Source organism: Rhinoraja longicauda, chromosome 16 (genome assembly GCF_053455715.1).
Source record: "Rhinoraja longicauda isolate Sanriku21f chromosome 16, sRhiLon1.1, whole genome shotgun sequence".
NCBI lineage: Eukaryota > Metazoa > Chordata > Chondrichthyes > Rajiformes > Arhynchobatidae > Rhinoraja > Rhinoraja longicauda.
In genome coordinates, this window is record NC_135968.1 from 35,105,034 (window position 1) to 35,126,560 (window position 21,527).

A 21,527-nucleotide genomic window follows, 5' to 3' on the forward strand; every position below is an offset into this window, starting at 1 on the left:
TGTCATCATAATTTTCCTGTTGCCTTTTGTCTTTATTTAACAAGATTCAGCTTTGAGTAATGAACATTTAGTTTAAATTCTGAATTATATCAGTCACCACATATTTTATGCACAGAAGTTAAGATGCTAACCATGATACATTATGTAATGTCAGCTGTGCAGGACTGCCTCCACACTGTTAAAATGAATGGCAAGACATATGGTTGCTTAAATTCATAACATTTAGCATATTTATTTTGAAACTTTGTTGGACCATTTACTGAAACTCACAGCCAAGATCCGTGGTGCTTCCTTCGATTTCACTAATATTTATTTTAGTTTGAAATGTGCTTTTGTATTTCTTTTTTAGCATAGGAAATGCTTGTTGAATTCAAAATTATGTTTGGATCATTTGTTCCGCAGGCAACAAGCCTATTACACCTCGGTTTACAAGGTGGTATCTCATGCAAGTACTGACCAGAACTGTGTATGCTTAGCTGAGCGTTCATAAGGAACGTGAGAGGTATAGAGACCCGAAGCTCCTCTGCATCTTGGTTAATCTGCACTTAATATTAGTACCAAATATGTTCACATATTTAATTGGTCTTTAGGAATAAAACATCCTGTGATGAAACAGTGTCAGAAATTTGTTGATTCATCTTCTTTCCAGATTTCTGTAATTGTATAACAACTTCATATCAAATAGACGTCCTGATTTGTTTCTTGCTTTACAAATCTGTTAAGTGGGAATTAAAGTATCGGAATAGTTAGTGCTTTTTTTGTTGTTGATAAACTGACAATGTGCTAGTCCAAACAAACTTGTATTTAGAAATTCTTAAACATCAGTTTTTAGTCATGTAACCCATGTGTTTGCCTAACCTAACCCTGCACTTAAATTGTGTAATTTAGGAGCCCATGATTCTGGTCCTTACCTCTCAACATAATGTAAATGGTCCTACAATGGACACCAGTGGAGGGCAGTGATTGTGTTGGATTGCAATGGTCAGGAAAAGGAACATTTGGTTCCTGAGAGTCTGTCAGGGATTGGGGATGAGGTGGGAAGATCACAGATCTCAACAAATGTTATCTAGGAGGAGGGCATTCAATAACATTGTCTTTTGGAAGTGTCTGGAGATCAGAGTCATGATAGGAGTTAGCAAAGGAGATCAACAACAGAAGTGTTTGGGATGTACCTACTTAATTTTATACTTAAGTGATGTTTGAACTGGTATTCCTACTGCCTCATGGAAATCAGAATTGCAGCAAGGATCAGAAGCTTGCATGCTTGGTTAGTCCACACTTGCACTCCATATTGATTTAACCTCAAAATTATTTAAAAAGTAAATGGAGGCATTAAGAGGGTACTTCTATTGCTTTATAGAATTATATCAGAAACACTCGGCTACATGCATTTAGAAAGATGAAGCTGAGAAAGGAAAAATGAGGAATGCCTTCTGCTGTTGGGGAAGAATCAGTAAAGGACAGTCATAAAAATAGTTATCCGGATATCTGGTGTGGAATTCAGAAGAAATGTCTTTACACAGAATACAATAAGAATGTGTGATTCATGACCACGGAGAGTAGTTGTGAAAAATGTTATGGATGCAGTTAAAAGGAAGCTCAATAAGTACATGAAACAACAGGCAATATAGGATTTCCTGACAGAATTAGACGAAGAAGAATGGGTAGAAGTTCAAGTGAAGCATATGCAGCAGCCCATACTGATTAGGTCAAATTACCTTTTCCAATACTTTATATTGAGGTAATTCTATGTAATGTTCATTCTGCAGCATGAGCATTGATAGTTTATGCTTATTTATGCTTATTTTTAGATTGCAATGAATGAGGTGTGTCAGTCAAAATGTGAAAGTATAAAGATGCAATGTAACATGTTTCAACTTTGAAAAAATACAAAATTTGTGTGATCAATTTGTTTCCTATCTCTGTCAATGCCTTGGCAAGATATGTTTGCATCTGGCAAGCAAAGGTCGCGTTCTGAGTTCCACATTGAATAGTAGAGTTCATTGTGCACACTGTAGCATTGCTCTCCAGTCATGCACTTTTGCTACTATTATGATTTGATGCCGTCAAGACTCTTCCTTCTAACAAATGACCTGAGACATGAGACAAAAACAAAACCCACGTCTCAGCAACTTCATTGATTATGTTATAGTCTGTACGCATTGTTGTAACAGAAAATTGGATCTACTGTCAACGAAGTTAGACTTGTAGAGAATCATTCTATTCTGTAAGCAAGACTTATTTTTACTGTTACTCTAGTTTCTGTGGAATCTTGTCAACGGAGAACATAAAGGCAGGACCAACGTCACACTTGGGAGGTCAGCTTTAGCTGGCCTCCCCGTTATGCACCAGTTTAAATATATCGCCTGTTACTTTGAACACCAACTCCATGTGGCCGCTCCATTTTGTTCCAACACAATACTGACTCATGAGCAGGAAGGATCATTGGTTTCTATTATATGCTATCTGTCAGCAGTACCTTTAGTAAGGTCAAGTTAATTAGGCTTGAACATGACAAAAGCAAATTTCATTTGGTTGGAGTTGTCTAAAATAACATTCCGAAAATACTTCAAAGATTGCTGTCCTTGCTATTCATCGCCTACCTCTTGAAGGCACCCGGACATAGGTCCAAAATGGAATAAATGATATGCATCATAATGCTGCTGCTGCCACACATCTCCAACAACCTGGGTTTAATTCTGACCTCTGAATGCACAGAGTTTGCGTTCTCCTTGTGATTGCATGGGGTTCCCCATGGAGCCCTGGTCTCCTCAAACATCTTGGTGCTTTGGTGGGTTAATTAGTCACTAATGTGATTGGTAGTGTGGTAGTGAAGTAGTAAAATAAGGAGACAATTGATGGGAATGTGGGGAGAAAAGGGCATTGAGAAAATTGGTGGGAGAATGAGATTACTCTGAGAGCTTAAATGACCTCTTTACATGTTGGAAAGGAATATAATTATGGATGTCTGCTGTGTATTGCTTAGTATAAATGTTCCATCAAATTTAAATGTTCTAATTTAAATTCAATGGTGCAGAAACTTTATGGAAGCATATTACCCTGCAGGAAAAACCCAAAGGAGACTGAGAGAAAGTTTAAAAATCAAAAGCAAACCTCTCAGAATGAAATGATTTTTGCTCATATGAGGAAAGTATTAAAATGAATCCAATTTCCACAAGATATTTTCTCTTCAATACATGTCAGGTTTGCAATGAGAAAAACCTACCGCTCAGAGGATGCGGTGTGGTGCACTGACGTTTTTTTAATGGAGTAGGTAAAGGTATAGTTTGTACGCCAGGTCCCATTCTTTTCCTTTGTTGCAGTCTGCATTCGTGCATCTGAACTCTCCTCTGCGTTGCCTTAATTTCAAGCTCTTGCAAACGCTTTTGTGATCGAAAGATAAAATCTGGCCTGTACAGTTTCAGTGCCTCCTAGTACCGAAAGAAAATAGAAATAATTACATTATGATTTGCATGTGATGCCGTATAGTACTAAAAAGATGAAAACTTTCGACTGATAACATCTGTTCCATATACAAGGGAAAATGAAGACAACTTAATCCACATAGAAGTCTATATGCCTTCATTCAGATAAAAATAGACACAAAATGCTGGAGTAATTCAGCGGGACAGGCAGCATCTCTGGCGAGAAGGAATAAGTGACGTTTTGTGTCGAGACCCATCTTCATGCAGATTAACTTGTGTTAGGGTAAAATAACAGGGCAGAGGCACTCAAATTAAATAGTGAGAATAATTATTTCATTTAAATACCAATCCTATTTTTATACTTTATCACATATTTCTCTGTGCTGCTACATGTATCTATTGCCAGCAGATTTTGATAAACTGGATCTTCAGTTTCATATTATAAATTATAAGTGAGATCAAGTATTCCTATTTGAAAAATGCATAAAATCTACCCGATGATGTACTTTTCATTACGTTAATAAATGATTTTCTCACCACAACATATTCTCAAAGCTATTTTCCTTTCATATATTTTTATGCAATGCCATTTTATGACCATTAGACTCATTTGAAGCAGGCAACACTGCAAGGCCCTCTTCAAAGAGCATTAATAATAATAATAAAAATAACATGCTAGGTAGGGGTGAACCATTTGGGGCTCTGTAATATTGCAATTTGCACATAATTTTAGTTACTTTCATAAGTCGCCATGGAGCGATTATGAATGATAAAAAATTAAATTGCTTCACTGGTACTACAACAACTGCACCATCAGACACAGATGTTCTGGATAATATTGAAATTTTGTGAATAATTAGAAACAAAATATTGCACAGTGCACGGCCACACAGGAGGGTGCAATTCCTTCGGCATTCCCTTATGTCCATTGTAACTTTGTAGAAGAGCCACATAAAATACCCTCAAATAGAATGAGCAGCCATTGAATTGTGACTAGTAATAAATACATTTCCCAGCTTTTTCCTCTCTACTCCAATCAGTCTGAAGAAAGCTCCACACCCGAAACGTTTGCCTGCCCCTTCTCTCCGCAGATTCTGTTTGCCTCGTTGAGTTCCTTCAGCAATTTGTGGCTTACCCAAGATTCCAGTACCTGCAATTTCTTGTGCCTCCAAAAGAATGAACTAATTTTGAATGTTATTTAAAAAAATAATAACTTTAATTAACATCTCCAGAATTCAACAAACTTCAGAAATAAATAAAAAACTTTACAATTAAGAAAATTAAAGGAAAAATAAATACATCCCTTACCTGCACTTACCTTTTCATTCAGTTTCGGTGACCCATTTAAATGGATGGGTTATTCTACATGCCAGCCATGGCTAGCAGAAAAGCTAAGAGTCTTTGACCTATGACTGCTCAAAATGGAGAAGCTCCATGTGGAATGGCACTGGGAATCGGGAGCAACACATGGAAGCCTAGCAGAAATAGTGGAAGGAGTGCACCTGTACTATTCATCCACCTGCCCAGTCTAGCATCTTCTTCTTCCCCACCTGCGGCAGAGATTTCAGAAATCCCTTTATTTCATTTGCGATAACTTTAAAAGTATGCTTTCTGCCAACAAGTGAAAATAGGAACACAAGAGCATTGGGTCGTTTTGCCAATCTGAACTTTTTTTGGTTGTAAATACCCGGGGCTGGATTATACTCACAATAACTGCCATCAGAATCGTGATCTCTGTGATCTCGTATTCAGTTTTGCCTTGAATTGTATGATGCAATTATCATTTAGGACAGATCGTTCAACATTTTACCAAGTCCTCCAAGGATCCAATTAAATTTGCCAGGCAAGACCTGTCTTTCACAATTCTGTTCAGGCAACCTTTGATAATTCCATGCCTTTGATGATTCATGATTCAACCTTGCTTAACTATAAATTCTACAATTTATCCACTATTGTTGTTGGGTTAACAGTTACAAGGATGATCTTTTCCTCCTTTGTTTCTGAAGAGAGATACAAGATGATCCAGTCTTTTGATGTAGTCTATTAACAAAGCTTAAGAGATGAAGACCAGAGTTGATAAGATAATGCCTTACCTTTTACTTCAGCACTGCTTTAATCCCTGTTCCTTGATTTCTTTTAATATCTAACAAACTAGTCATTTTTTGCCTCTATTTATCCACACATTCTAAAATGTTGTTTTAGTCTGTCAGATCCAATGCTTTCTGAATACTGAGCTCCAGCAGATTTTTCATTACTTTCCTGGCTTGTTAATACCTTGGCAAGTCAGCTGAATTCCTGCTCATAAAGTCTTCCATAATATGCTCCTTCACCAAAAAGTAAAATACTAATTATCTTTGCCATTCCTTCACCTTCCATAAGATTGCCTTTGACGTTTTGATGGCATAAATGCATCGTTGCATTTCTTATTTCACCTTGTTAGCCTTTCTTCACTGTCCTTCTTACATAATTAATCTTTCTAGTTTCTCCTTTTACTTTCCTGCACTCCTTTGCCTGGCTGTTGTTACAGTGGCACTAAAAGCGCGTGAATAATACCTTCATCCTAGGATGTTCCAAAGTATTTTCACAACTAATGAAAATTGATTCCAATATGAATATGATGGGGTTTTGCCCATTTGTTTAGCCAACTAATTTAATATCTTAGGAAAATGATGACCCCCTAGCATTGTGACACACTCTTAGTGGTGTACTGAAGGGTCGGCCTAGATCAAAACAAGGCAGAATAGAAAAATAAATCAAAGTGCTGTATGTCTTAATATTATTTTATGATTACATTTAAATTGATGATCAAATGTTGAAGAAAATGTTACTTGGCATTTTTCAATTTGCCAACATTGATTACTTTCACATGTACAAGTGCATCAGTCTGCTCCCTGCATGATTAATATTGTGAGCAAAGCTAAAAGGACTAATTGAAAGGAAATGAATCTTGCCCTTCCTTCTACATCTGGGAGATGAGTCACCGCCAATGTTCAGGGTAAGTGGGAACTCCCACAGAATTATTTACCCTGTTGCATGAAATGAATCCACTTAAATTAATGAAGAAAAGGTGAAAGTCAGAACCATTTGTACAGCAATAATATTAAGTATTCAAGCTCTCAGCTGGACTTTTTTTAAAGCAAGATGATTCCTTCACATGCAACATCATCTGCTTATGCATCAATGTGAAATCGGATAACCAAATCATTTTAGAGCAGCCAGAAAATTAAGAGACCATGGAAAAATCAGCTAATAATTCCAAACTAATTATAACATTTAATAAAGAAAATTTGGATACATTTCAATGTAACTTGTAGAATGGCCCATCAAGCACCAGAAAAGCAACCATTTAAAAAAAAATTATACTCATTATCTGATCCTCAAGGAGGCATTATTCTTTGTTATTTGACACGGCCGCTGACTAGATTGCATCATCCCCCTATACTGATCGACACCCCTGCAAGGAACAAAATTAACACCAAAGTAACTTTCCTTTAATCATCTATTATTATAATCCTTTATCATTCCTTTATTATCTATTTCCTTTATCATAGTAGCTTTTCACTTCATTGGCTGTAAAGTGCATTTAGACATCATTGAACATTCTGTTTTAATACAAATTATTTTATTTTAGAATCATTTTTATTTTCTCTCCTTCCCTCACTTTAGATTCACTAGATACTTGATCATGCTGGAGGTGAGAAAGAAATGATAGAGGGTGTGAACAGTTTCCTTGAATCATATCATATTTTCTTTCATTCATACATGGGATGCAGAATGTCATTTATTCCCCATCCTCAACTGCTCTGGAATTCAGTGACTTCCTAGGCCAATTCAGATGAGTTATAAACCAACACATTTCTTTTCATATGAGTCTATGGATTTACTTCCCTGAAGGAACAACATGACCATTTCATTACCATCATTGCATGTACAGTTATTTTTTTGCAAATTCCAGTTGATTTAATTTGCTAAATTTAAATTCTCTAGATTATTAATTCAGTAAATATACCAAACTATTGTATGCTAACAGATATAGCAAGAATTTCTAGGGAAAATGAGTGAGCAAATTGTTCCACTCCCTGAGCTAACAGTTCCTCACTACCTTCACAACATAAGAGCCTACGTAGTTGCTCTTCTCAGTATGAAAACATGCAGAGTTTCCTCAACTTCATTCATTGCACTGTTAAAAGGAAAGGGTAAACCATTTCTAGAAGGGATTTTGTAGTAAATAAATTCTGCATGCAATAAGAATTCCAAAGGTCTATACATAGTGATACTTTTGCTGGATCACAAATAATGGTTTACAGGATTGTGACTGAGATTTAATGTGATCCCACCACCAATCAAATCTTCCCATCCCCACCCCTTTCTGCGAAGAGAGACCACTCTCTTCACAACCCTTTGGTTCACTAATCCCTTCCCACTCAAGCTGCCACCCCCCAGGTTCTTTCCCCTGCAACTGCAGGAGATGTAACACCTGCCTCTACACTTCCTCCCTCACCACCATCCAGGGACTCCAGCAACCTCGGTTAGGCGGCGCCCGGGCCTCCGGACCTACACTGTCCGGACCTACACTGTCTGGACCTACAGTGTCCGGGCCTACAGCATCTGGGCTTACAGTGTCCGGGCCTACAGCGACCGGGCCTACAGCACCCCCAGGGCCTAATACGGGACAAGGGACAAACCAATTTAGCCCAAAATACGGGATGTCCCGGCTAATACGGGACAGTTGGTAACCCTAGGTGAGACAGAGGTTAACACGTTCCTCCTCTAAAGTTATCCACTGCATGTGGTGCTCCCGATGTTGCCTCCTATACATCAGCTAGACTAACCACAGATCAGGTGACTGCTTCGCTGATCACTTGCTCTCAGTCCACCAAAGCCTGCTGGATCCCCTGGTTACTAACCATTTTAACTCCCCTTCCCTCTCCCATTCCCTCCTTTCTGTCATGTACCTCCCCCATTGCCAGAGTGAGACCGTAAACAAACTGGAGGAACAATTTTAGATGACCCCCCCACCCCCTTCTCTTCCCTGTGCCCAACCCCCACCCTGGTGTACACCCATTTCTTCTACTATCTCACCCCTTCAATCCCACTCCCCTCCCCAAAGTCCTTTCACCTATATCCTTCCCTCTTGTTTTACTTGTCACTCCTCTTCTCTGTTCACCTGGCACCTTTTTTTGATTCCTTTTCATCTCTAGCCTTTATCCACCCATCCACCATTGAACATCTCCCCCCCCCCCCCCCCCCCCCCTCCCCCTTGGTTGTATACACCCATCACTTTTGGAGAAGCCAGGCCTTGTCACACATTACCTCTTTTCCGGCTTTCTCCTTCCTACTACAGTCAGTCTGAAGAAGGGTTCCGACTGAAAAAGATGCCTATCCATGTCATCCAGAGATGCTGCCTGCCCTGCTGATTTACACCAATGAAAATATAGAACACAAGATTTGTACTGTCTTAACTGGTGACCAATAATTCTTCACCTTAAAGAAAATAACACAGCATACTGCAGACTGAACACACTGCTCAAAGTGTGTACTGGATTTCTTCACACCACATTCCAGAAACCGATTTTCTACCAAAACGATGTCACTTCTGTGCAAAATAAAAGCTCGATACTTCTTCCTACTATAAAGAAGGAAATAAATCAGAGTCATACGAGGCAGCTTTCATGTCTCTCAGAGACCAGTTTTAAAGTTGCCATGCAACCCAAAGGCTACATGTCATGCATGCCAATGGTGACCGAGAAAGCAAACAGCGTGAAAGCAGCATCTCAGGAATGCCAACTAAGAGAATGGCTTCAATTGCTGTCCAGTATTGTACATGAATTTTCAATTTAATCAAGCCCTGATCGATTTTTGTAATAGCTGAACTAATATGATTCAAATGTATTCATCAACAATTCAGCCATTTCATTGATTTATTTAATTTCATTACCTCACTCGGCCTTCCCTACCAACATATATCGTCGCAGAAATGTGGCTTCAGTTACCTTATGTGATCTGCATCTGCAAGATGTGAAGAAATTGATACTGTATCCAATTCAATTTCTTCTTAATTCTCGGAAATTCTCTTCAGTGCTAAAAAGCAATATTATTTGCTATGCTAATATGTTTCAATTGCATTCATCAACAACACACATTCCATTCACCCATTTAATTTCATCATCTTGATCTGTTGCAAGGTATGTTTTTATGATATGTAATGTAATCTGCATCAACAAGATGTGAAGAAATTGATAACGCACACTTATCAATTTCTACATTCTCTAAAATTCACAGAATGGTGTAAAATTTCTTTAGTAGCTAAAACGTAATATGATTTGCTTTGGTTAAATGTTAACTCCATTACAAAGTAATACAGGACTAATAACCGCCAATAGTGGAAGTGACTAAATTGCACATTTATTTTCATATGTTTGCATTTGTTTTATTAATAATTGCAACAAAGAGTAAGGCGGTATTATTTGATTTAATTATGTTTTGCATTTGCTCAGCTATCATCTGCAAATTCCTTCAACTGTTCTTTTTAATTAAAAAAAGTTACTTAGTTCATTGATCAAATGTGAGGTTATCCACTTTGGTGACTAGAACAGGAAGGCAGATTATTACCTGAATGGTACGAAAGAAAACTGTAGACAAAAAATGCTGGAGTAACTCAGCGGGTCGGGCAGCATCTCTGGAGAGAAGGAATGGGTGATGTTTCGGGTCGAGTCCCTTCTTAGGAAAAGGGGAAGTACAACGAGACTTGGGTGTCCTTGTACATCAGTCACTGAAAGTAAGCATGCAGATACAGCAGGCAGTGAAAACAGCTAATGGCATGTTGGCCTTCATAACGAGAGGAGTTGAGTATAGGAGCAAAGAGGTCCTTCTGCAGTTGTACAGGGCCCTGGTGAGACCACACCTGGAGTATTATGTGCAGTGTTGGTCCCCTAATTTGAGGAAGGACATTCTTGCTATTGAGGGAGTGCAGCGTAGGTTCGCGAGGTTAATTCCCGGGATGGCGGAACTGTCATATGATGAAAGAATGGAGCGACTGGGCTTGTATTCACTAGAACTCAGAAGGATGAGAGGGGATCTTATCAAAACAAATAAAATTATTAAGGGATTGGACATGCCTTAAAATCCCAATGTTGGGGGTGTCCAGAACCAGGCGCCACAGTTTAAGAATAAGGGGAAGACCACTTAGAACTGAGATGAGGAAAAACTTTTTCTCACAGAGAGAATTTGTGAAATTCTCTGCCTCAGAAGGCAGTGGAGGCCGATACACTCAATGCATTCAAAAGAGATTTAGATAGAGCTCTTAGGGCTAGCGGAATCAAGGGATATGGGGAGAATGCAGGAACGGGGTACTGATTGTGGATGATCAGCCACGATCACATTGAATGGCGGTGCTGGCTCGAAGGGCCGAATGGCCTACCCCTGCACCTATTGTCTATGTATCTATGTATCTAAATCTTGCTAGCCAGTGCCCCCACTTGGAATTGCCATCCATGCTCTCCTCCACCTATTCTTCTCTTTGCAGTAGTCCGGTCTGCACAACAGCAGTCTAATGAGGAGATCTTCACGCTGAAACCCTACTGAATATCTTTGATAGCAGGTTAGCTGAGAGTGGGACTATGCCAGTTGCAAACACTGTAATTGTACTTTTTAAAGCAGGAGTAGCAAGATTTTTTAAATCTCTCCAACACTCATTTGTTTAAAAGTTATGATTTTTTTTTGCAATGACATTTATGAAAACATGAATCAGTTAACCAAAACAGCTAAAACAGAATTAATTTAAAACATTAGTACTGCATTGTCCAGTAATTCTATACAAACACATAAGTCCATGTCTCAATGAAAGATTCAGATTACCTCTGTGCTTTGAATCGCTCATTGAAATCATCGGGGTCTCGAATCCAAATGGCAATTCCCCAGTTTAGTACAGGGGAACTCCACCAAAACTGAGATGTGCTGCTATTCTAAAGTGGAGTCCATGTGAATGTTTCTCCATTTTCTCCACAGATGCTGCCTGACCTACTGTGTTACTCCAGCATTTTGCGTCCATCTTTAAATATTTCTCCTCTGTTTTTTCCATATAGACTAGGGAACACAGGAAGGCTTACAGGGATAACTTGAGGGTCATCTACATTACACCATAGTCAGTGTTGGATGTCTTAAAACGCATAAAGGCAAATAAATCCCCAAGACTGATCAGGTACATTCAAGAACACTGTGTAAATCTAGTGAAGAAAATATACGAGCCCTGACTGAGATACATGCATCATCCTTAGCCAAGAGGGAGGTGCCGGCAGTTTGATTGGTGGCTAATGTTGTGTCAGTTAAGAAAGGTTCTAAAGAAAAACCTGGGAACTATAGACCTCCGAGCACAACATCTGGGACAGGTACGTTACTGGATGGAATTCACAGGATGAGATGAAATGTGTAGGAATGAACTGCAGATACTGGTTTAAACCGAAGATAGACACAAAAAGCTGGAGTAACTCAGCGGGTCAGAAATCAATAACTTTTCTCCCTATATTACAATCTATATCTCTCGTTTCCCTATCCCCCGACTCTCAGTCTGAAGAAGGGTCTCGACCCGTAACGTCACCTATTCCTTTTCTCCAGAGATGCTGCCTGACCCACTGCGTTACTCCTGCTTTTTGTGTCTACTCACAGGAATAAGATATACATACGTTTGGAAAGTCAGGGCTTGATTTGGAATAGTCAGCATGGTTTTGTACATGGAGGATAAGGTCGCAGAAATTTGATTGAGTTTTTTGAAGAAATAATCAAGAAGATCAATGAGGGCAGGGCAGTAGTCAAAATGTATATGGACTTCAGCAAGGGTTTGGATAAGATTCCATATGGTCGGCTGCTCTGGAAGTTACATTGCTTGGAATTCAGGGAGAAATGGACAATTGGATATATATAACTGGCTTGATGGTGATGATGGAAGGGTTTTTTTGGACTGCAGGCCAATGACTAGTGGTGTACCTCAGAGATTGGTGCTGGCCCATTATTGTTTGTTATTTATATTAACTACTTGGATTAGAATGTAAGTCATCAAATGACACTTAAATTGGTGGTATCACTGACAGCAATGAAAGTTTTCAGGAGGATCTTGATCAGCTGGGTAAGTGAGTCAAGGAATGGCAAATTGAATTTAACACATAAATGCAAGGAGTTGCATTGTGGATAAGACTTTCACAATGAATGGTCGGTCCCTGTGGAGTGCTGTAGAACAGAGGGACCTAGGAGTACAAGTTCTCTGAAAGTAATATCAAAGGTTTAAAGGGAGGTCTAGAAGGCCTCTGGCCTTCATCAGTTAGGGATTTGAGTACAGAGTTGGGATGTTACTTTGCAGCTGTACAAGCCATTGGTGAAGCTGTACTTCAACATTTGTGTTAAGATGCCATTAAGCTGAAAAGAGTGCAGAAAAGATTTACACTGATGTAGTCAGGGCCCAAGTTATAGAGATTGGGCAGGCTAGGATTTCATTCCTTGCAGTGTGGGAGACTGAGGAGAGATCTTATTGAAGTATAAAATCTTGAGGCATCAAGGAGAATCAAGAACTAGGTTCAGAGAAGACAATAATTAATGAGGATGCTACATTTCCTCAAGGAGGCCTGATTATGAGAGCAAAGAACAATCTGAACCCCCTTTTGCGTGGCAGATGATTGACTTTTGTGGGATCAATGGTGCAGAGGCCAAGGATTTATAATACAACTTCCAAATTGCACTCAAATCTTCGATGGCAAACATTTTATAACAGTTTATGACAGGGATAGTTAAGAGCATTATGAAACTTGATAGCATGCAGTGAGTTACTAATTAGGCAAAATTCAAACAGTGAGAATGAAGCAATCAGGGAGAAGCATCACTGATTAAAAGTGGAACAGAAGGACAGGAAATCTGTCATTTGTGCCCGCTGAATCTATGTTTTTTAAAGGAGGAAACTAATAATCAAAATTTGCCTCGCAAAGCATTTGGTATTTGGAAGTGAAAACTATGAATGCTCCAATTATATTTAAAATCTTGAAATATTAAAACTAAAAACTTCAGGACAATGTAATAAATATTATAGGGTTGTTTTTTGCCATAAGTTGTAAATAAACTATGAAACTAAAATTGATTCATGCCGCTTTTGGCAGTGAACATTGATGTAAATTTAACATATCCATGCTGGTCCAGAAATCAAGAGAATTTTATTTGTCACCCAAACCCACTTCAGGCTGAACATCACCAAGAAGTTGTGCACATTAGGCATTCTGGAGACGGTTACCAATAGCCAGCAGTGATCCGGTCTGCAGGGATTTCTGCAGCAGACAAAGACTAAGTTTTCATTTTATATCCCAAAAGAGTAATTCTGCTCCTTTGGAGTCTACAGGGAAGTCAAATAAAAATATTACTGTTCACTTGCTCGCCACTAAGTCAAAATGATGTTTGGTTTCTGATGATAGCCCTGAGACCAGACATGTTTATGTTGAAAGAATCCCTATTGGTTTTGTGTGATGGCTTTGCTGCAGGAGATCACAGCCATTCAGTTCCTGATGGCTCCAGGGAAAACTAGGCAGTTTGCAAAATGGGGGGAGGGAAAGTGATACCCTGGGTTCCGCTTTACTAAAAATTCCTTCAAGGATATTGAGCTTGTGGAAAGAAATGAAAATGAAGTTGTAGGAATCTAACAGCAACTAATGGAGTGCAAGCATGCAAGAATCGCTTCCAATTACACCTTGCTTCTCATGGTTTGTTATTGCAGCCTTTTCCATTAAAATCTGCAGAAGTCAGTGAACTTACTAGAACCAAAATTATTTAGAAGCTACAGTATCATCTCATCAAAATGCAGAAAGTTGCATTTAGTTGTATGAAGTGGAACGTCCCTAGTTCTATTAACATGAGTATTATTCCTTCAGATAAATATTTCGCAAATAGAATGTTTTAAACTTATTTACACGTCCTAGGTTAATTCCCGGAATGGCGGGACTGTCGTATGTTGAAAGGCTGGAGCGATTGGGCTTGTATACACTGGAATTTAGAAGGATGAGGGGGGATCTTATTGAAACATATAAGATAATTAGGGGATTGGACACATTAGAGGCAGGAAACATGTTCCCAATGTTGGGGGAGTCCAGAACAAGGGGCCACAGTTTAAGAATAAGGGGTAGGCCATTTAGAACGGAGATGAGGAAGAACTTTTTCAGTCAGAGAGTGGTGAAGGTGTGGAATTCTCTGCCTCAGAAGGCAGTGGAGGCCAGTTCGTTGGATGCTTTCAAGAGAGAGCTGGATAGAGCTCTTAAGGATAGCGGAGTGAGGGGGTATGGGGAGAAGGCAGGAACGGGGTACTGATTGAGAGTGATCAGCCATGATCGCATTGAATGGCGGTGTTGGCTCGAAGGGCTGAATGGCCTACTCCTGCACCTATTGTCTATTGTCTATTGTCCTATAATTTACTGGTCACTTGCACCATCAGCTGATGTTCTAATCATCATTTCATACTGTGTAAAATATTTTTTAAATTGGTAAACATTGCAGCTCTTCGAGCCTCGTTTGTTGTCTTTGTGAATTATTCAGTGATTGCATGGTCAGTTTCTTTAATGATACTACAGTTGCTGAATGCTCGGAGCCCCTAGAACTGATGAGATAGGCCTCAGGGCAAGTGCCAGGTCTTCACACCTGACCACAAACATCGGAGCCACCATCAACATATAAACAAATTATAAAAGGCTCTGTTAACAAACCTAAGGGATATGTGCAAGAAGGAACTGCAGATGCTGGTTTACACCGAAGAGACACAAAATGCTGGAGTAACTCAGCGGGTCATCAGACTGATGAAGGGTTTCGACCCGAAACATCAACTATTCCTTTTCTCCAGAAATGCTGCCTGACCCACTGAGTTATTCCAGCATATTGTGTCTATCCAAGGGATATGATTGGGAGCCTGGCAAGAAGTTGATGCTGGGGAATAAATATCAAGAGTGCAATTCCATTTACATAGAAATAAGAAATAAACACAACAGAGCAATTGAGGAGAAGCATATGTGCAATTGATCGTATTATTGCACGTCTCAGTTTGCTTTTCTAACAGGCACTGAAAATGCATCTGGGAAAAGTGTTAGTGTGCAAGAGGTGAAGGGAATTCTGCCCGATGTCATAAACGGGTCAGAAGAAGTTATGCATGCTGTTGGAAAGATCACTGAGAAGTCTCCAGGAGTGAGTCGGAAAATGATATTGAAGGGGAATGCTGAGGCTGGTCAAACTTGAGCTGACGAACAACATGCAATCTACAGTCAGAGTGGGGACACTCAATTAAATTAGCAGCCACACAAGTTGCACAGCATTTGAGCAACATGAGCAAAGCTATAGGGCTTGTTCCTACCTGACAGAAAAAATTGCATAAGCCACAGGTTCCTTGAAGGCACTCTCAAGGATCTTGCTAACCTATTATTTTATAATCCTGCCAACAGATCAATTAGAAATGTCGATCCAGAATTATCCTCAACAGAAAATAGTCCAGATGTATACAATAGCTCAGAAGCTAGGCACTGTTCCCTTTGTCTACAATCTACCTCCCATTGTCCATGTGAAGTATAATGCTGTTCCTCCAACTCTACAAATCCACACATGATTAGTGCCCTTAGACTGACAATCATCCCAATGACGACTTCTTCAGCCAGTACTAACATATCCACTGCTGAATAAACGGGCACATCCTTCTCCGGACACACCAAAGTCAAATCTTCAATAAGTGTGAATCATAATGGCTGCAACTGCAAGCAGACATCTCCCAGGCAACAGAGTTGGGATCTCAGGTTCTAGCTTAAATAATGACACCATTGCAAATATCCAACATCCTTGGTAAATGTCAGAGAGCAGAATACTGTAAATTGCCTAGTTTGCAGTCAAGGAGATAAAGAAACACCAAACAAATAGCAACAAGACAGACCAGAAGAGTATGCTTACTTCTGCCTTGATTATTAAAGAGTGGTCTCATGATGACCTAGTAAGGGTCTTGTTGCTCAGTGAAATATACTCATTTGGTCAAACACAGCAAGGCCAGCGACATAAACGTCCAAAGAAGGGTCCAGACCTGAAACATCATCCGGCCTTTTCCTTCACAGATGTTGCCTGACCTGTTGTTTCTCCAGCACTTTATGCTTAACTCAGGATTCCAACATCAGCAGTTCCATACCTCTACACACTGTAAATGTCACTGTCACTTTTATACTGAAAATGTATTTGCCTCCTGCTTGAAGTTAGCAGCATCATGGACCCAGTGAACAAAATATAAATGACCACATTGGCATAGTGTTTCGATATGACAAGCCCATCATTTGCGAGTGGATGATCCACTCCAGATTACATACAATTTTGATGGCATGTCTGCAGGAGCAACATTAACGCAAAGCAGTTTCTATTTCTACAGGGTCCACATTTGAACCAGAATAGGTTCAACAGAAAGACAGACAATTTGCTCACCTCTGGAAAAGGTCTGCCATTAATGAGAAATCTTTCAGTTCAATGCAGTCTTTTAGAAAGAGGTGTGATTGGTGCCTTTGATCTACAGTTAAATATCGTTTTCCTGCTAGAACAGGAACATGTACTCATAGGGTGATGCTAAGTGGGGGAGGAGGGGAAATTTTGTGTTTTAGACAATAGACAATAGACAATAGGTGCAGGAGTAGGCCATTCGGCCCTTCGAGCCAGCACTGCCATTCAATGTGATCATGGCTGATCGTTCACAATCAGTACCCTGTTCCTGCCTTCTCCCCATACCCTCTGACTCCGCTATCTTTAAGAGCTCTTTCCAGCTCTCCCTTGAAAGCATCCAGAGAATTGGGCTCCACTGCCTTCTGAGACAGAGAATTCCACAGATTTGCAACTCTGACTGAAATTTGTTTTCCTCATCTTCGTTCTAAATGGCCTACCCCTTATTCTTAAACTGTGGGCCCTGGCTCTGGACTCCCCCAACATTGGGAACATGTTTCCTGCCTCTAATGTGTCCAATCCCTTAATAATCTTATATGTTTCAATAAGATCCCCTCTCATCCTTCTAAATTCCAGCGTATACAAGCCTAGTCGCTCCAGTCTTTCAACATACGACAGTCCCGCCATTCCGGGAATTAACCTAATGAACCTATGCTGCATGCCCTCAATAGCAAGAATGTCCTTCCTTGAAATTTGGAGACCAAAACTGCACACAGTACTCCAGGTGCGGTCTCACTAGAGCCCTGTACAACTGCAGAAGGACCTCTTTGCTCCTATACTCAACTCCTCTTGTCATAAAGGCCATTATTTTCTGCAAATAAATTTAGTGATGACATTTTCTGTGCAGAATTGGGAAATCAAGCATGGCATTTTGACAGCCCATGGCAGTGATGAGGGAGGGTATTGTGGCTCATATGGAGAAGACGATGTCAGGGGCACTAGCTGTGCAATGGGGAGAGGAGAGAGGGCTAGATATATCACAGCAGCCAGCCTTAAACTCTAAATTCTAAAGTTCATAAACTGATGCTGAGAGGCAGCAATGACTGTTGCCAAATTATTATTAAAAATGTTATGGTACCGGTATATTATCACCACATGTCTCGAGATACAGTAAAAAATTGTGTTTATGTGCTAACCTGTCAAATCATACCATATGCGAGTACAATTAAGTCATACACAAATACACCAGAGCATGCAAGAGAAAAATAGCCAGAGTGCATGGGCTGCAATGAGGTATGTTGGGAGTTTGGACTACACCCTTACCTTATGAGAGGTCTATTTGGTAGTCTGGTAAGAGCAGGGAAGAAGCTGTTCCTGAATCTGTTGGTACGTGCTTTCAAGCTTTTGTATCTTCTGCCCAACGGGAGAAGAAAGAAGAGGGAATGACTTTGGTGTAAGTGGTCCTTGATTACGTTGGCTGCTTTCCCAAGGTAGCGTGTAGTGTGGATGGAGTTGATGGGGTGGTGGTGGGGGAGGTTGGTTTGTGTGATGGACTGGGCTCCATCCACAACTTTCTGGATTTTGTTGCTGTTGTGGGCTTAGCAATTGCCAAACTAAGTTGTGATGCATCGTGATAGGATGCCTTTTGTGGTGCATATGGAGATTAATAAGAGTCACTGGAGATGCCAAATGTCCTTAGTCTTCTGAGGATATAGAGATTTGGTGTGCTTTCTTGGCCGATATTTACACCCTGCAACTTGTAGCTCTTGACCAGCTCTACCTCAGACTGGGGCATGTACTCCTTCCTAATTCCTACAGTCAATACCAAGCTTCCTCATCTTGTTGACAGAGAAGGAAAGGTTGTTGTCTTGAAACCATTAAGCTACTAAGATCTCTTTGCCTTCCTGTACTCCAACTTGTCATTTTTTGAGAACAGTCGGACAGCAACGGTGTCACTGCAAACCTGTAAATGGAGAACCAGCCGAGCAGAATTTGGCTACAGAGTCCAATATAAGAGGGTATAGTAAGGGGCTGAGAACCATCCTTGTGGGGGCACTGGTGGGAAGGCAGGATGAGTGAAGAAAATCACAGAATAACCTACTGCTGCTCACTCAGGTACACAGATGCTTGGATCACTGATTGGAATCAGCAGCAATGATCTTGATCTCTAATCCAATGTCATAAAGTTAATTGTCACCCATCAACAAGTTTTGTTCCCCTTATTTGAAATCAAGGAACTGAACACAGACAGAAGAAAGAATCTGGAATCTGAATGTCTCAATAGCTCATTTAACATTCACTCCACAGCATATTTATAGAAAGAAAAATCTATATATATATATATAGATATATATGTGTGTGTGGGTGTACTTGTGAGTATGTGCATATATACTTTTTCTCTCTCTCGTTTATCATATTGTTTATAGTGTACTATATTTACATATTCCGTTGTGCTGCAGCAAGCAAGAATTTCATTGTTCTATCTGGAACATGTGACAATAAAACACAATTCACTCTTGACTCTAGTGGAAAGTATTTAATGGCCCAATTGTGTAATTTCCTAAATGGCTAATGCGTGGCTTCTCGCAGACAAGAAGGATTCTGAACAATTATGTTTTATTTATAACTGTCTATTCAGAGATAAAATAGTTCCTTCAGCTTATTTTCTTTAACTAGACAAACTGCTTTTAATATTTTCTGCAACAAAATTCCACTGTTCCTTATTTATTTAATATTTCACATCCAATAATTGTGCATTAGCTTTGAACTGGACACAGTGTGCGACAGAAGCATCTCCTATTGCTGTATCCAATTACAGTTACAGGATTTGTAGCATCTTACCCGCAGTGTGAGCATGTCTGACAAGGCTTTCTCACGAACAGTGGTGAGCTCTGACAGGTTGGTCTCAGTATCTTCCCCTTGATTTTCAGTGGAGGACCCTGTAGACTTTGCCGTCATGCTGAGGGTGGATTTCTCTCGACTTTGTTTCAAAGTGCGTTTCCTCTTTCCCATTAAATCAACATGACTGTTGGAAAATTTCACATCAGCTGCAAAGAAAATCTCACATTAATTCATGCAAGTTCTGTCATGTCAAGTCACTGTGTGGAGAACATAAAACAGTGTGATATTCAGCATTCTAGAAGTATGCTGTCAAAAGACGCACTTAGTCATGGAAAAGAAACTCAACTCCCCTTTAAAAAGTATATATTTCAATAGTTTACTTAGAAATGGGATCATTTTCCTGGCAACGCATATGATGAATTGACATGCAAAAATGAACCACTGGACCAGTAACACTTTACCAGATGCTTGCTGACATAAATACATGCTGACTTTCTCATCAAACAAACTCTCAGGAGTTGGGGTAAAGGGTGGAGAATGCAGAGGAGCAACTACCAATTTTTTGGCAGAACTAAGTTGCCTCAGCAGGATTGGTGTTTTTAAGATCAGGAAATGAAATAAAACAGGAACGCTGCCTAGAAATCAATCTGATCGAGAGGGACGGCTTACAGTCAGATGGGAAGGGCTCTGAAGCAAGCAGCTGGAGCAGATGTCAGTTTATTGGCCGTGACTCCGTGGCCCCCCTCCCTCATTGGCTGGCATTCGTGCGGGTCCCATTGTGACGTCACACGCTGAAGATAATAGAATCGGTTTAAAAGGTAATTTTTAAACTTTAAACTCTATCTAACTTTAAAAATATAACACCAATTTGAATGAAACTTCTTTTAAAGGGTCCCCCAGGACAATGTTGAGTAACATGTTGAGTAACATGGGCCTAAAATTGTCGCGCTATCGTGTACCGTTTTGGCTGTGTAGAGGGCATGGTACACACATAAACACATAAACATATACACATAAACAAACCGAGAGTATAGATGTACATGTACTCCTTTATCACTTTACTCTACAAACTGCAGTGCCGTACTACCATTTACTGTGAAGGTGCTGATCTGGTTTGACTTCCTGAAATACAACACCTCGCACTTATTTGCATTAAACTCCATCAGCCATTCCTCAGTTTAGATTTTAGATTTAGATTTTTTTTAGATTTAGATTTTTTTTAGATTTAGAGATACAGCGCGGAAACAGGCCCTTCGGCCCAAAGGGTCCGCGCCGCCCAGCAATCCCTGCACATTAACACTATCCTACACACACTAGGGACAATTTTTACATTTGCCCAGCCAATTAACCTACATACCTGCACGTCTTTGGAGTGTGGGAAGAAACCGAAGATCTCGGAAAAACCCACGCAGGTCACGGGGAGAACGTGCAAACTCCATACAGATGGCGCCTGTAGTCAGGATCGAACCTGAGTCTCCAGCACTGCATTCGCTGTAAGGCAGCAACTCTAACGCTGCGCCACCGTGCCACCGTTACGTAGCTGATCAAAATCTGCTCTCACATCTGATAACCAACTTCAGAGTCTACCACCTACTTTAGGGTAATTTGCAAACTTACTGATCATGCCTTGTACTCATCCAAATCGCTGATGTAAACCAGAAAAAGTAATGGGCACAACAATCCCCAGGGCGCACAACTAGTCACAGGTGATTGTGATACAGGAGAGGTGCAATCCCTGATACCTGCAGTGCAATATCCAGTCTGAGGCAAGGGAAAACCTTGCCCAGGCTATATTTACCAAATGGTCAAGTGGAAAAAAAGTTAAGTTAATTAAAAAAGAATGGATTC

The 21,527-nt window shown here is 40.0% G+C and overlaps 1 protein-coding gene across 1 annotated transcript in view; it reads right to left on the bottom strand.

The window, feature by feature from the left end:
- LOC144600958 (uncharacterized) overlaps positions 1-21,527 on the bottom strand; it is a 137,626-nt gene that overhangs the window by 10,759 nt on the left and 105,340 nt on the right. Inside the window, exons 6-7 of the mRNA XM_078412862.1 lie at positions 19,680-19,885; positions 3,227-3,431 (exon numbers count right to left, since the gene is read on the bottom strand). Of these exons, the coding sequence (XP_078268988.1) occupies positions 3,227-3,431; positions 19,680-19,885 (411 nt within the window). The remainder of the gene's footprint in view (positions 1-3,226; positions 3,432-19,679; positions 19,886-21,527) is intronic.